The 12357-nt window shown below is 40.6% G+C and overlaps 1 protein-coding gene across 1 annotated transcript in view; it reads right to left on the bottom strand.

Moving 5' to 3' along the window:
- NEB (nebulin) overlaps positions 1-12140 on the bottom strand; it is a 192085-nt gene extending 179945 nt beyond the window's left edge. The window contains 9 exon segments of the mRNA XM_023762218.1: positions 764-865; positions 1547-1654; positions 2290-2394; positions 2863-2970; positions 4734-4937; positions 7058-7099; positions 10844-10908; positions 11395-11479; positions 12077-12140. Coding sequence (XP_023617986.1) covers positions 764-865; positions 1547-1654; positions 2290-2394; positions 2863-2970; positions 4734-4937; positions 7058-7099; positions 10844-10879 — 705 coding nt within the window. The 5' untranslated portion in view covers positions 10880-10908; positions 11395-11479; positions 12077-12140.
- Positions 12141-12357: the final 217 nt, after the last annotated feature.

The following is a 12357-nucleotide window of genomic DNA, read 5'->3' as shown; positions in this document are numbered from 1 at the left end:
CCAGGGGCAAAGAAATAAAGCAACTTCACACAAGGGGAAGTGCTGGACCCATGCAAGGCTCTCTGCTGCTGCTGCTTCTGGCCCTAAGGACTCTGTCAGGGCTTTAAAGTTCCTCTAATAAACAGCTCACAAAGTCTAAAATTCTAGCCAATGGGACTGCTAACATTTTTGCTAACTTTGTAAGATCCTCTATGTACACTGAGGGCAAGAGGTCTTCGTGGGATAACTACACACATGTTTGGTCAAGTACGTCAGTCAAGTCCCCATGCAGGAAAACGGGGGACACGCCACAATTCTGACTTTATGATTAGGATAGCAAATCAAAATCTTTCAATACTATCACTTACTTAATAAACTTGGGAAGGTGGCAGTGATTCCAATAGGTTTTATAAATGCTACTCTATTATACAGGAAAACTTCAGCTCCAGCCAAGGGGACAGAAGGGAGCATGCTCTTGTGGGAAGAACATTGGCCTTGGGATCCACAAGACCTGGCTTCCCATCTGGGCTCTACCACTAAAGTACCTAGTGGCCTTAGACTTAGGTTCCTCACCTGTAAGAAAAGGGGATCGGACTAAATTCTATCTAAAATAAACGATAAAATCTAATTTGAATTAGACATAAAAAGTATGATTCTAGATATATTCCTCCTCTGCAATAATGGCATTTAGTCTGTTCGAAAGAATTGCAACGAACTGGCCAGACGATGTAATCTGAGGCGCCCGATTGCACACTACAAATGGTGCTGATGGCAGTTCACTTACATCGCTGAGAGCTTTCTGGGCTTGGGCAACCCTCCTCAGCTCCGGGCTGTCATGATAGGGGTAAAACAAACTTTTGTCTGCATCCCACTCTTCGGTGTATAGCAGAAAAGAGTGAAAAGTTGTGAGAACATGAAATCACACAAGAAATACAGAATTCTCAATTCATCCATCAATGGCATAAAGAACCAAGGGCAAGGTGAGAGCAAAGGTAAATGGAACTGACAGATCACCTCTCCCTTTCCATCCAATCCAAGTCACAGTTACTAATAGATTCTCCTGCTTCTCCTGACAAATCTTACTGACAGAAGGGCAGCTGAGTTTAATTCTGTTTCATCTCCTCTCTGTGACTTTACCTACCTCCTGCAACAAGTACTAATGCAGGTGTAAGGAGCCAGGAAGCTACTTAATACAGATTCTGTCACAAAATAGACCCTTAATAAGCGTGACAGCCAGGAATATCCAAAGTGTAGCACAGGGTCTACAGAAAAACTATAATATTGCTTCGTGGGTCTGCAGAGCTGGATCTCGGGAGCATCTTTGTCCCCCCATCCCTACTCCTCCCCGAAGTGGCTCAGGTTCCTGATAGGACCCTCTCCTCTACTCTGCCCAGGGCTTTCTTCTCAGTTCCTCCTTGCCAAGCCCTGTCCCGGCAGCCCCACAGGTCTCGGGGTTACTCACAAAAAAGACTGGAGAACCATGTTTCAGATTACCAAGAGTTTAGGGGTATTCCTATGACATGGTAGGAAAACAGAGGAGATAGAGGGGTGACAAAGAAGAGGCCCTTACCTTACTGAACAAGGCTGTGTTCTTGATGGCATGGACAAGTTCAGGGGCATCAGGGGGAAGCAGGTACTTATCCTTGTTGTCTTCCCAGTTCTGCTTGTATAAAACCTAGACAAAAAGAGCAGAGGGCTTGATGTCTCCCCGTGGGCATGGTGATTGAGAACAAAGGAGAGCGTTGTGAAGAGCTTTTCATACTCAAGGTTTTCTAGCATCGATTAGAAAAACATCTACCACATCAACATCCCATAATAATTTCCTCGCATTTAGTAAGTTTTTTCTTGAAAAAAAAATCTAATTTTTAAAATTTAATCATGATTCTGATTCTCTATAGATTCCTTTTAAATGTTGCAACCTATCCATCATTTGGCTGAATTTGGATGGCACACGTGTTTTTTTGACTTACATGGTGTTTTCAAAAAGTGTTTTTAATTAGTTCCCTACATTTAAAATTTTCAGATTTATCATAAAAATTCAGCTCTCAACTTCCTTATAAAATAAGAGACTCTGACAACATGGGGACTGCGTTCCATGCAGCAACTGTAGTGGAGTCACACAGGGTCTCCAATCCACCTAGCTCCCGCGGCCACTCCGGTCATCTGGGCAACCTCCCTGGCACGTGTGCCCTTAGAGCTCACAGCGCCTGTGATGCAGTGGGACTGGCGAGCAGGGTCAGGCCTGTCCGGTGCCCTCCTCTAAGGCAATATACACTCTTTTCTATCCAGCCATCCATCCCATGACCTTACCTTACTGACTTGCTGCGACACTTTCTTTGCATGTTCAATGTCCTTTGCTTTTTCATCTACATGACAGATAGTTTTAGCAATATCACCATCCATCCGATACTTAACCTGCAGAAGTAATGCACAGTTAGAATTCAGGACAGGCATGACAATGTGAGTATATTAAAGAATATCTTATCACCAAAGAGCATCCACCCAATCACTCTGCATCACAAAGCAAAGTTTATTTCTGGTAGAAAACTATGATGTTTGAAGATCTGCAGAGCCCCTGTATTTACTGTGTGTCTGCTTTCCTGGCTGAATTTCAGCCTCCCTGTGCTCCAGGAGGGAGGACCACAGTGAATTGGAACTTCCAAAGCACATCACTTTTTCAGTTAACTCTCTAACCAAGCTTTTAGAAGCCTCTTTGGGTTCACATTTAGAGCAGCAGCGTCTATGGCCAGTGTTTCCTCTGGATTCCTGAACTGGCTCATAGTAATTCAACCCCCTATTCTCTCCACACCTACTTAAAGCAAATTCCCAGTGGTAGGCATATTTTTATATGTGTCTGTGTTTTATTTTAACAATGCCGCCCACCTCACTGAGTTGGTCTTGTACTTTCTTGATTCTGCGAAGTTCTGGGGTATCGGTTGTGCTGGTGGATGGCTGTCCTTTTCCTTTTTCATAGTTTTCCTTGTATTTATTCTGAAAAGAATATCAGATATTAGCCTAAAATCTTATAATGCAGCAGCAGAAATTTCAGGCAATGCATTCATCCACATCTGATAAAAAAAATCTGCAAGTTATAACAATTATCATTTTTGACAGCATTTTTTTGTCTCCCACTCTGATTCTCAGTAAACACTAAAATAGATTTGTTAATTGCTCTTCCTAAACATGGTTGTTAATAGAGACAGTAGAAATGGTATTACAGACTATTGTCTTGGAAATGCCCTAAAATGACTCTCTTAATGTTTTTTGTTGTCTGAGTGCACACATAAAAAGCTTGAAGTGCAATAATTTTAGAAAATAAATACAGAAATAAAACCAAATGTGAAAAGATTTAATTGCTAATACAATGCAAAAATATTCAATTCAGAAGTTGCAGCTAAATCTCAGTGATTGGGATAGCTGACATGCCACCTGAATTAATGGAAAATCTCCATTATGGAGTATTTTGAAAAGAAATGCAATTTTATTGTTTCTGCTAAATATACAATGAGTTTTTGCCTTATATATAATATGCATAATTTATCATTATTAATGTTTCAAGAGTATTTATGAGTGGAGTAGTCACCAATCTAAATTATATTATTGATTTAGTTACTAACCACTTTTAAAATATTAAAAACCTTTGCCAGCATTCTGCTCAGTCTACCAGAAATTCTAGGATATCAGTGTCTGAATTAATGAGATTTTTATGGCAATTAGTTGACAAAAATAATTTCTATTTTTGCTCAATACTACAGTGATAAAAAAAGGCAAGGTTATCTTACTTTTAGAAATCTAAGTTTTAGATCATTCAAGAATCTGAACTAGAAATTTACTCAATAGTCCCCCAAAGTTAGCACTCAACCAAAAGTAAATATTTATTGCCCAACCACAACAGGATGCTTTTGACATACTAGTAAACATTAGTCTTATATAAACCAATGTTTCCTGAGATACTTTACATTTTTCCCCCTGAGCCTCAAGAGGACATGCAATCAGGCAACCTAGTGAGACCTCAGCCCACCATAGACAATCAACAAATTAGATCCATTCCAATGGGTCTGATTCTGCTACCCATCGGTGTAACTTACAGAACTTTAAAGACTAGGGACCATCAAGAGCAGTGATTCCTAACGTGGACCACACCTTAGAATCATCTCAAAAATCCTGAAAAATCCTTCTACACTGGTCCCAAACCCAGACTGATAAAACCAAAATGGCTTGGGCATTAGTAGTTTTAAAGATCCTAAGGGATTATAAGTGTGCAGCCAGAGTTCAAAACCACTGTTCTAGGGTACAGAGGAACATTCTTAGTCTGATCCTGGTTTTCTAAGCTACATGTTCTTCACCATCCATCTCTTAGAGACGTACTTAAGAGGCATCTTGCTCATTATTTAAATAGATGCTATTTACTAGTAGCTTCTGTGAACTGATGTCAACTACATCTGTATTATGATTTCATTTTTATAGATTGGCTAACTAATTATGATTAAATACCAATAAGTGCTTTATAAATGGCCTAATGCTTATTTTGGAGGAATAATTTCAACAAGGATGCTTTTCCTGATGCTGCAATGGTACAAATAAATCACAGGAAAGGAAAACTCAAGACTCGCAAGAGTTTATATTTCTTCAAAATAATTTTGTTCCATACAAGGTTAAGGAGAAGAATCCAGCCAGCATCCAAAACAGAGTTGGTTGAGATCAGTAATTTCTCTATAATAAAGCCAGGTTAGCAGAAATCACGTTAAACTTACTATGCTAAAGAGGTCCTGCATTTTCCGACTATGTGCAATGTAGGGAGTCATGAATTTGGAAGAGTCCACTTTCTTCCTGATAACCTTCTTCCTCTCCGCCGGCTTTGCTGCTTCTGGCTGGGCCAGCCCTGGTTTCGAAGGTTGTGATTGGTCATAGTCAGATATTGTCTTTGTTGTCGTAGTTTCATAGATTTCTGTTATTGTCTGAAAATTTGACATACAGTTCAACATTGTTATAAAAGTAAAAACTGCGGTAAGCATGATCTTGGTATTCTGACTTATATCCCTGGTGTTACTTCTCCATAACTAAAATAGGCCAAAGCAGAAAATCACACACTATATCCATTTGAAAGAACATTATGTCACATACATACTGCTGATTGTTCAAGATTGCCTGGAGTAGAACTGTTGCTTCTTATTAATTTACAGCATTGCCTTAAAATTCCATTTGCAGAAAGGAACTCAAAGGAACTTAAGGTGGCATTTAAAAAAGAAGTAAAGTATTCTTAAATATTTAAAAATATTTTTAAATTGACTGGGTAAAGTAAAAGCAAACTTGGAATCAGAGAACAAAAGAGTAAGACAATAAAATAAAGCTCAGATTCTTGACTTTAATATTAACTTTTAAATACGAGTAAGTCTAAGGATAAGTTGGTTGCTTATTCTGCAGATATTTAAGCATTCTCCCCTGTAGTATGAGATAAAGAGTAATGAACTTTATAAAAAATGAATCGCATAAATATTACAAGTGATTACCATGCTCTTGGCTTAGTAAGTTAGTTAATGTGAACTGGAATGACATTTATACTAATAAAGGACAGGAATAATGATGACAAGATAATGGGGTAATTATCCTCACAACAGCCCTATGTATGTGGTAGGTGGGAAATTACTGCTTCTTTCAAAAAGCTGTAGTGGAAGAAACTAAGGTACAAAGTTCAGGTCTAGTCCAAGGTTAAAAATACTGTATGTAAGAAAAGACAATAAGCAGCCAAGTCTTCAATCAATCTCATAATATAATTTTCTTTACAGCTAAAACCACCTGATCAAAGGCAAAGTTCTAGCATCAATTTTGAGAAGAGAAACCTAAGTAATAAGGAAATTGTGTATCTAAGACAACTTTCCCTAGTGTTGTCAGACCATTGTTAATAGGCTGCTTTCTGCTTATTATTTATGACTAGAGGCTCAGTGCACGGATTCTTGCACTGGTGGGGTCCCTCAGCCTGGCCTGTGCCCTCTTGCAATCCGGGACCCCTCGGGGGATGTCAGACTGTCAGTTTTGGCCAGATCCCCACTATGGAGATCTGGCCGAAACTGGCAGTCTGACATCCCCCAAGGGGTGTAGCAGTGCGTGAAGTGGCAGGTGGCCAGGGAGGAGCTGGGGCTGGGCACTGTGCTGCTCCAGCTCATCCTGGCCCCAATGCGCCTCCTGCAGCCGCCACTCGGGTAGAGCTGCAGCAGAGGTGGGAGAGCTTTGCTCCGCTGCAGCTGCGCTCACCAGCCCTGAGCCCGGCTTCTGGCTGAGCGGCACTCCCACTGTGGGAGCGCACTAACCACCAGGGGCTGCTTCTGTGTTGAGCGTCTGCCCCCTGGTGGTCATCACACGTCATAGTGACCCGTTGACCTGTCGTTAGGTCTTTGGGTTGCTTAGGCTTTTATAGATATAGATGTGTGGTTGACCGTGAGAAACTAACCAATTTACAGCATCTATAGATGTTAGTTTCCATGAAGTCACAGGTTCTCTGGGTAGGCTTTAGGGTTATTCATCCATATCATTGTTTGTCATTCTCAAGAGAAACATCTCCATGCAGAAAATGAGGCACGAATGAGATATTTCATGTTGGGAGAAATGCTTCAATTTGGGATATGGGAATGGCTTTCTCGGAATTCCTTATGTGCTGAAGTCTAAGTAGCATTTTATGATAGTGCCAAGGACAAAGGGTTAGAGGCACCATCCCTATTGGCAGAGATGGTGCCCAACAAGTTACAACTCTACACAGCACACCTGCTGGTCCCAAAGCGAATTACAAGTTCAAGGCCATCCCTTTGCTGCAGTCAGAGTGGTGATAGCCACTGACATTACTCTAATTAGCATCACCTGCATCAAAAATACCACATGAACTATGGGGGGGAACATCCCCAGCATCTTGTATAGGTTGAATGGCAAAAACGGAGATAAAACCTCCGTAGCATTCATTCTTGTACCCCCAGCTGCCGAGCACACAAGGGTAAGTGATCCTCCCTCAGATCCTCCCTTTGCCTGCTCTGTGGCTCTTTCTGCTTTAATGAGCGTGCAGTTCATGCAGGTGTGGGCTGGGTCTTACCTCACCCGGCACCTCTTCGTAGACTGTCTCCTCTGTGTAGTACTATAAATAGAGCACAAAAGTGTGGTCATGAGAACCAAAGCAGAAATCACCTCTCCTCTGCCTCCGCTACGCCACCTGGGTTATTTCACTAGCCCACTTTGGTTTGCTACATGTGGGGAAGGAAGCAGAAGAGGGAGCCTGTTCATATTCTGGACCCCATTTTAAGTCGGCAAAACTTTGGGGAAGCTGAAGTGGATGCCATCAGACTGGACAAGGAGATGCCGAGTGATAAGAAAAGTGTGTGGGGCCAGTTACTAGTCATGGGACGCTATTTTACTTGGTACAAGTAACATTTTTTCTTCTCATACCCAAGTAGAATTTGCTGGGGAAAGAATATAACAACACCTGGAGTGTGTGAGTTAGGCAGAGAGAAATTCTGATGAAACTCACTGTTGGCTAACTAATAATAAAACAAAACAGAAACCTCAGTGTGAATAAAATATTTAAGTGGATTGTATCGTGGAAATAATAGATCCAAAGGCACAGACACATCTCAATTATCCCTATATCACCCTGATTGCTAAGTCATGAGCTTCTTCCAGAGTGACAAGCAAATCCCTTCCAATGGTGTGATGATCCTAAAGGGGTATTAAAAGGAACATTTACAAATGCCCAGGAGTGAAGGAAAAAAGGAGAGATTCCTCGTCACAAAATGTGGGAGTTGGGCAGCAATGTGCCACTGATGGCTCAGAGGTGCCTGCAGCCGGGCCCTGAAATCAAATCTACTTTTGTTCTGCTTCTGACATCACCAGCAATAAATAGGCGCGGATAGGAACTGGCTGACATTTTGTTTCAGATGCGTAAGGAGAGTGGAATCCTGCCCCCAGCCTCAGCCCGCCAAGCTGGGCTAGCAGGAGGAAGACTGGTTAGGCCAAGGCACACAGGAAGGGGATGAAAATGAAACACTTGGCTCGTTTTCTCAGTCAAAAAAAATGTATAGGTTTAATACTTCATTTTTCTTTTCTTTGTCACCAAAACATATACTCGGGGAAATGAAAAACCATTGAACAAAAATTTTTCCTCGGTGGCCTTTGGTCTTCTGCCCTTGGCTCAGTGAACTCTCAACAAGTTTATTTACCCATTGTCAATAGGCCACATGCTCCATTTCACTTGCAGTAAAATTAGTATAAACCTCGCCTAATGTCCCTCACTCTTGCACTTTCTTTGCTCCTTTACTATTTTTTTAAATTTAAATCTAACTCCATCTCTGTGTCCTTACACAAGGCAACAGAAATCACAGCGCTTTTAAGACCGAGAATGTCTTCCACATGCTGGTGCTTCATCCCTGGGAACTGTCATTTGGACACTGTGGGGAATACTATTTGATGCAGATCCAATGGAACCATTCCTCTGGCCACACAAAACATCAGTGACTTGAGAAGAAATATTAAACTTAAATGAATGATTCATAACTGTTTTGGATTTTTGCTAGCATCCAAGTGAAAGCAGGTCTTTGGTAGCCATCCAATTTTACCTTTGCTGGACTCTCATGATTGGTAAATGTATCCTAGCAATAAGCTTCAAAAAAGACAACATTACCCAAATGGTTGGCGTTAACTTGTATGCCAAATCTCACTTTTTAAAAGAGCTTTGCCACTAATTAGATAGTACATGGGTTGCTTCTTTTTCTTTCTTTCCAAGTTCATTTAAATTTGAGTAGAGAGTGACAGCACAATTTTATTTAGATGTCTGAGATCCTTAGGAAATGTATTTTAAAAGCAAATTCCTGCCTTTTTTGTGAACTCTCCCCTGACTGCTTTCTCAAATCTGCCACCACCCCATTCTCGTGTCATCTTTTTTTGAGGTCAGAGAGACCTTGGTTCAACACTCTCTGGCAGGAAGTCTATTAGTTTAGCACCTGCTGGTCAGACCCAGAGCAGTAATGGGAACAAAATGGCAAGGACGAGAGGCCTAAAAATAACCCCCTCCATTTTTATGACATCTCGTTAAATCAATCGAGTCCATTGCTAAGGACAGTTTTCAGTGACCGATGAACACAATTATATTAAGAAGGTCAAGGGATGTTTAAGTTGGAAGTTAAAAAGTATTCCTGATTTTAGCATCATAGGAAAGGCAGTTTACTTTATAATTGTGTTAGTGTTTGATACCCTGTAGAGACATATGTGAAATGCACACTAGTGATAATTTTGAACATTGACAAATGTGGCCTTTGGCATTGAAGCCAGAGAGTTTAAATGCTATATTGGATGAGATTCATTCTGGGTTGTGTGTGTGTGTTTCAGTAATAAAAGCAACTTTATTTGTAGAATAAAATAAAAATTTCTTCATCTAAATATAGACTGGTCCTGCCCTGGCCAGTGTTTCTAAGTGGTTAGAGCATTGGCCCACACACCAAAGGTTCATGGGCATGTACCCGGGTTGCAGGTTTGATTTCTGGCCCCAGTCAGGGCATGTGCAGAATCAATGTATCTCTCTCAAATCGATTTTTCTCTCTCTCTTTCCCCCTCACTCCCTCCCTTCCACTTGCTCTAAAACAAAATCAATGGGAAAAAATCCTCAGGTAAGAATTAACAAAAACAAACAAACAAACAAACAAACAAATATAGACTGGTCCATAAAATAATCTTCCAAAGACAAATTTTGTCATTTCCATTTGAAATTTGATTCTAGGTAGCTCTTAAAGTTATTTTCATTTTTTTTTAAAGCACAGATTTTCAAAACTGCCTCCAAATTCATATATGTATTTATATCACCATTAATTAGTAATTATTAACCACTTTTATATTCAATGGCAGTATATTTATATGGATGTGAAACTAAAGGCAAGAGCTGGTGAAGAAAAACCATGACATGATAAAAACAAAATTACATAAATTATATAAATAAACAGCAATTTTGTAAAATATGTTAGACACCCACCAATAATCTGGAGGGAATTTTTCAAGATGCCACTGTGGTCTTTGTTCTTTTTCAAAATTCAAATGCAAAGCTAGTTTTGTTCCCTTGGGTAAATGCAATGGAGTTGGTGGGAAACTGTGGCTCCAACTCTTACTTGGGAGCATCCTGAGTTAACTTATTTATTTGCTTACTGATTTTTTTTTTGAGAGAGAAACATCGATTGGTTGCCTCCCATACACACCATGACCGGGGATTGAACCCGAAACCTGGGTATGTGCCTTGACCGGGAATTGATCTCGTGACCTTTTGTTGAATTGAACCCATGACCTTTTGTTTTACAGTGGCTGTTCCAACCAACTGAGACACCTGGCCAGGGGTGAGTTTATTTTTATATGTGTGTACATGCACATGTACATGTATATAAAATCTCACATATGCATTTAATTCATATCTCCCTATAGGTAATCAGCTGCTTGAAGTAAAGAGTTTTTCTTCTATTTCTTTGCAGACACTAAGAAATAGAATTCAGTTTCCAGAGGTTTTTCTCCATCTTCTCTGTCCCTTCAAGGTTGGAAAGTGGGGGAGAAGGTAGTTTTAGTTAGAAGACAAATTAAAATCTGCCTTTACCCTACACTTTGTGTTTTGTTTTGTTTTTGAGAGTTTAAAGAAAAGCAAAAGTGGGAAACAGTGATACTTCTTTTCAATTTTTAAATCCCACATAATTATAGTGAAACTGAACGTAAAATATTCCTTTCTCATGCTTTAATGATGACTCTTGTGAAGTTACAATAGGCATTGTATTTTTCAAATGATTAATTCACCTACATGGCTTTGATTGTTGCTAGGTAAAATGCTTTGCTGTGGGAGTCAGTTTTTGTGTCTTACCTCCACCACCTCCTCATATTCTTCGTCATCTGCCATTTTCTCAGAGTAGTAGTGGCACCTACACACTGCTCATGTTCCAGACAAATGAAGATACGTTAGAATCTATCCCCAGGACTGAAATCAGTTTACAACATTATAAAAGCAGGATTTAAAATCTTATCCGTTCTACACGTACGTATATGTTTTCAGGCTAAGTGAGAAAAGATATTTAAGTGCAGGTTTGAAAAACTGAAGCTGCTTGTGGCTACACGATCAACTTAGTCCAAGTTGTAAAACAAAGTGGGGGGGGGGGGTAGGGGAGTGAGAGGATTTAAATCAAAGGAACAGAGTCCTTCAACTTCCAAATACTTGGAGAGAAACATTTTCAAACAAAAGGAAGGTCGGCTCAGCTTTTGGAAGAAATTGTCATTTCCCCCCGTAGCACCAAGATTCTAAGAGGGCTGCCTTAGGTCTCCATATGCTCTGATACACGGTACACAGTATATCTTATGCTTCCAATGAGAACATAGCAAAATAAACCTGCCAACAGATTTTAAAAGAAAAATAGAAACCTCAAGGCAATGGGTTTATTTTCCTTCCGAACACCATTGGCTTGTGTGGACTTTTCTCTGTCGCTTCTGTAGCTCTCGTTCCAACCTGGAAAAGAACACATTGTTGACGCACTGACTGAAGGACGCATACGACTGAGGGTCTTCGGCCTAAACTTCTAATTCGGGCACCAACGAAAGGGTCTCCCAAGGCCTTAGTAGTCAGATGCCAGGGAGTGGAATTCTCTTGATAAAAGTGGATGATGACTTGGAGCAGCTGTCCCTGGGCCCAGACATATTTGCCATGTAAACCTATACCCTGCTGTGGCTGGTTCTGTTAAGCTAGCAGAACTGCCACTCCTCAGGCAAATGAAGCCCAGCAGAAAAGGATAAATATAGGATCCTTTTTCGTGCTAATATAGTTAGAAAAAAAAAATCAAAGGCAAAAATGAAAAGATCTTGTTAGACCAGAGAGCCAGCTCAGTTTAGCAATAAATTGGTTAGTATCAGACTTGATTCTAACCACACACTGCATGTCAGATATTAGTCGGGCCTGGGGACGGCGACGGCGTCACAGACTTTCCTAGTCACCGTTTCCATCGCCCGTTTCCCCAGTTATGAGCCACAACTTCGGAAACTACTTCAAGGGAAGTTATGGCACGTCTCCTGCAAGAACATTACAGAAAAAGCCATAAACGGGCCTTACCTTCAATCTATCAAATAAATTTCCTCAGCAGCAAGGCCTCTCCCAACTCTCCCCTCCTGAGAACCCCAAGCAAGAGCCAGCGTGGTGCCTGGGCTCCCAGTTATCATGTGGCAAGGGCAACCAATCAGATCTTGAGTTGCTCAAATTTCAGAAGCTAAATATACTGAGTGATCTTCTGAAAACCACCTGTTCATCAATTTCACTAAAGGATAAAGGGTAACAAATTGCTTGCTTGGAACTATTCAAGTGTAGCGAAATTTTGCCTAACTTCCAGCGTGTGG

The sequence above is a fragment of the Myotis lucifugus genome, unplaced genomic scaffold (genome assembly GCF_000147115.1).
Source record: "Myotis lucifugus unplaced genomic scaffold, Myoluc2.0 scaffold_238, whole genome shotgun sequence".
Lineage (NCBI taxonomy): Eukaryota > Metazoa > Chordata > Mammalia > Chiroptera > Vespertilionidae > Myotis > Myotis lucifugus.
The sequence above is the reverse complement of the archived record's forward strand: the minus strand, read 5'-3'. Positions and strand labels throughout refer to the sequence as shown.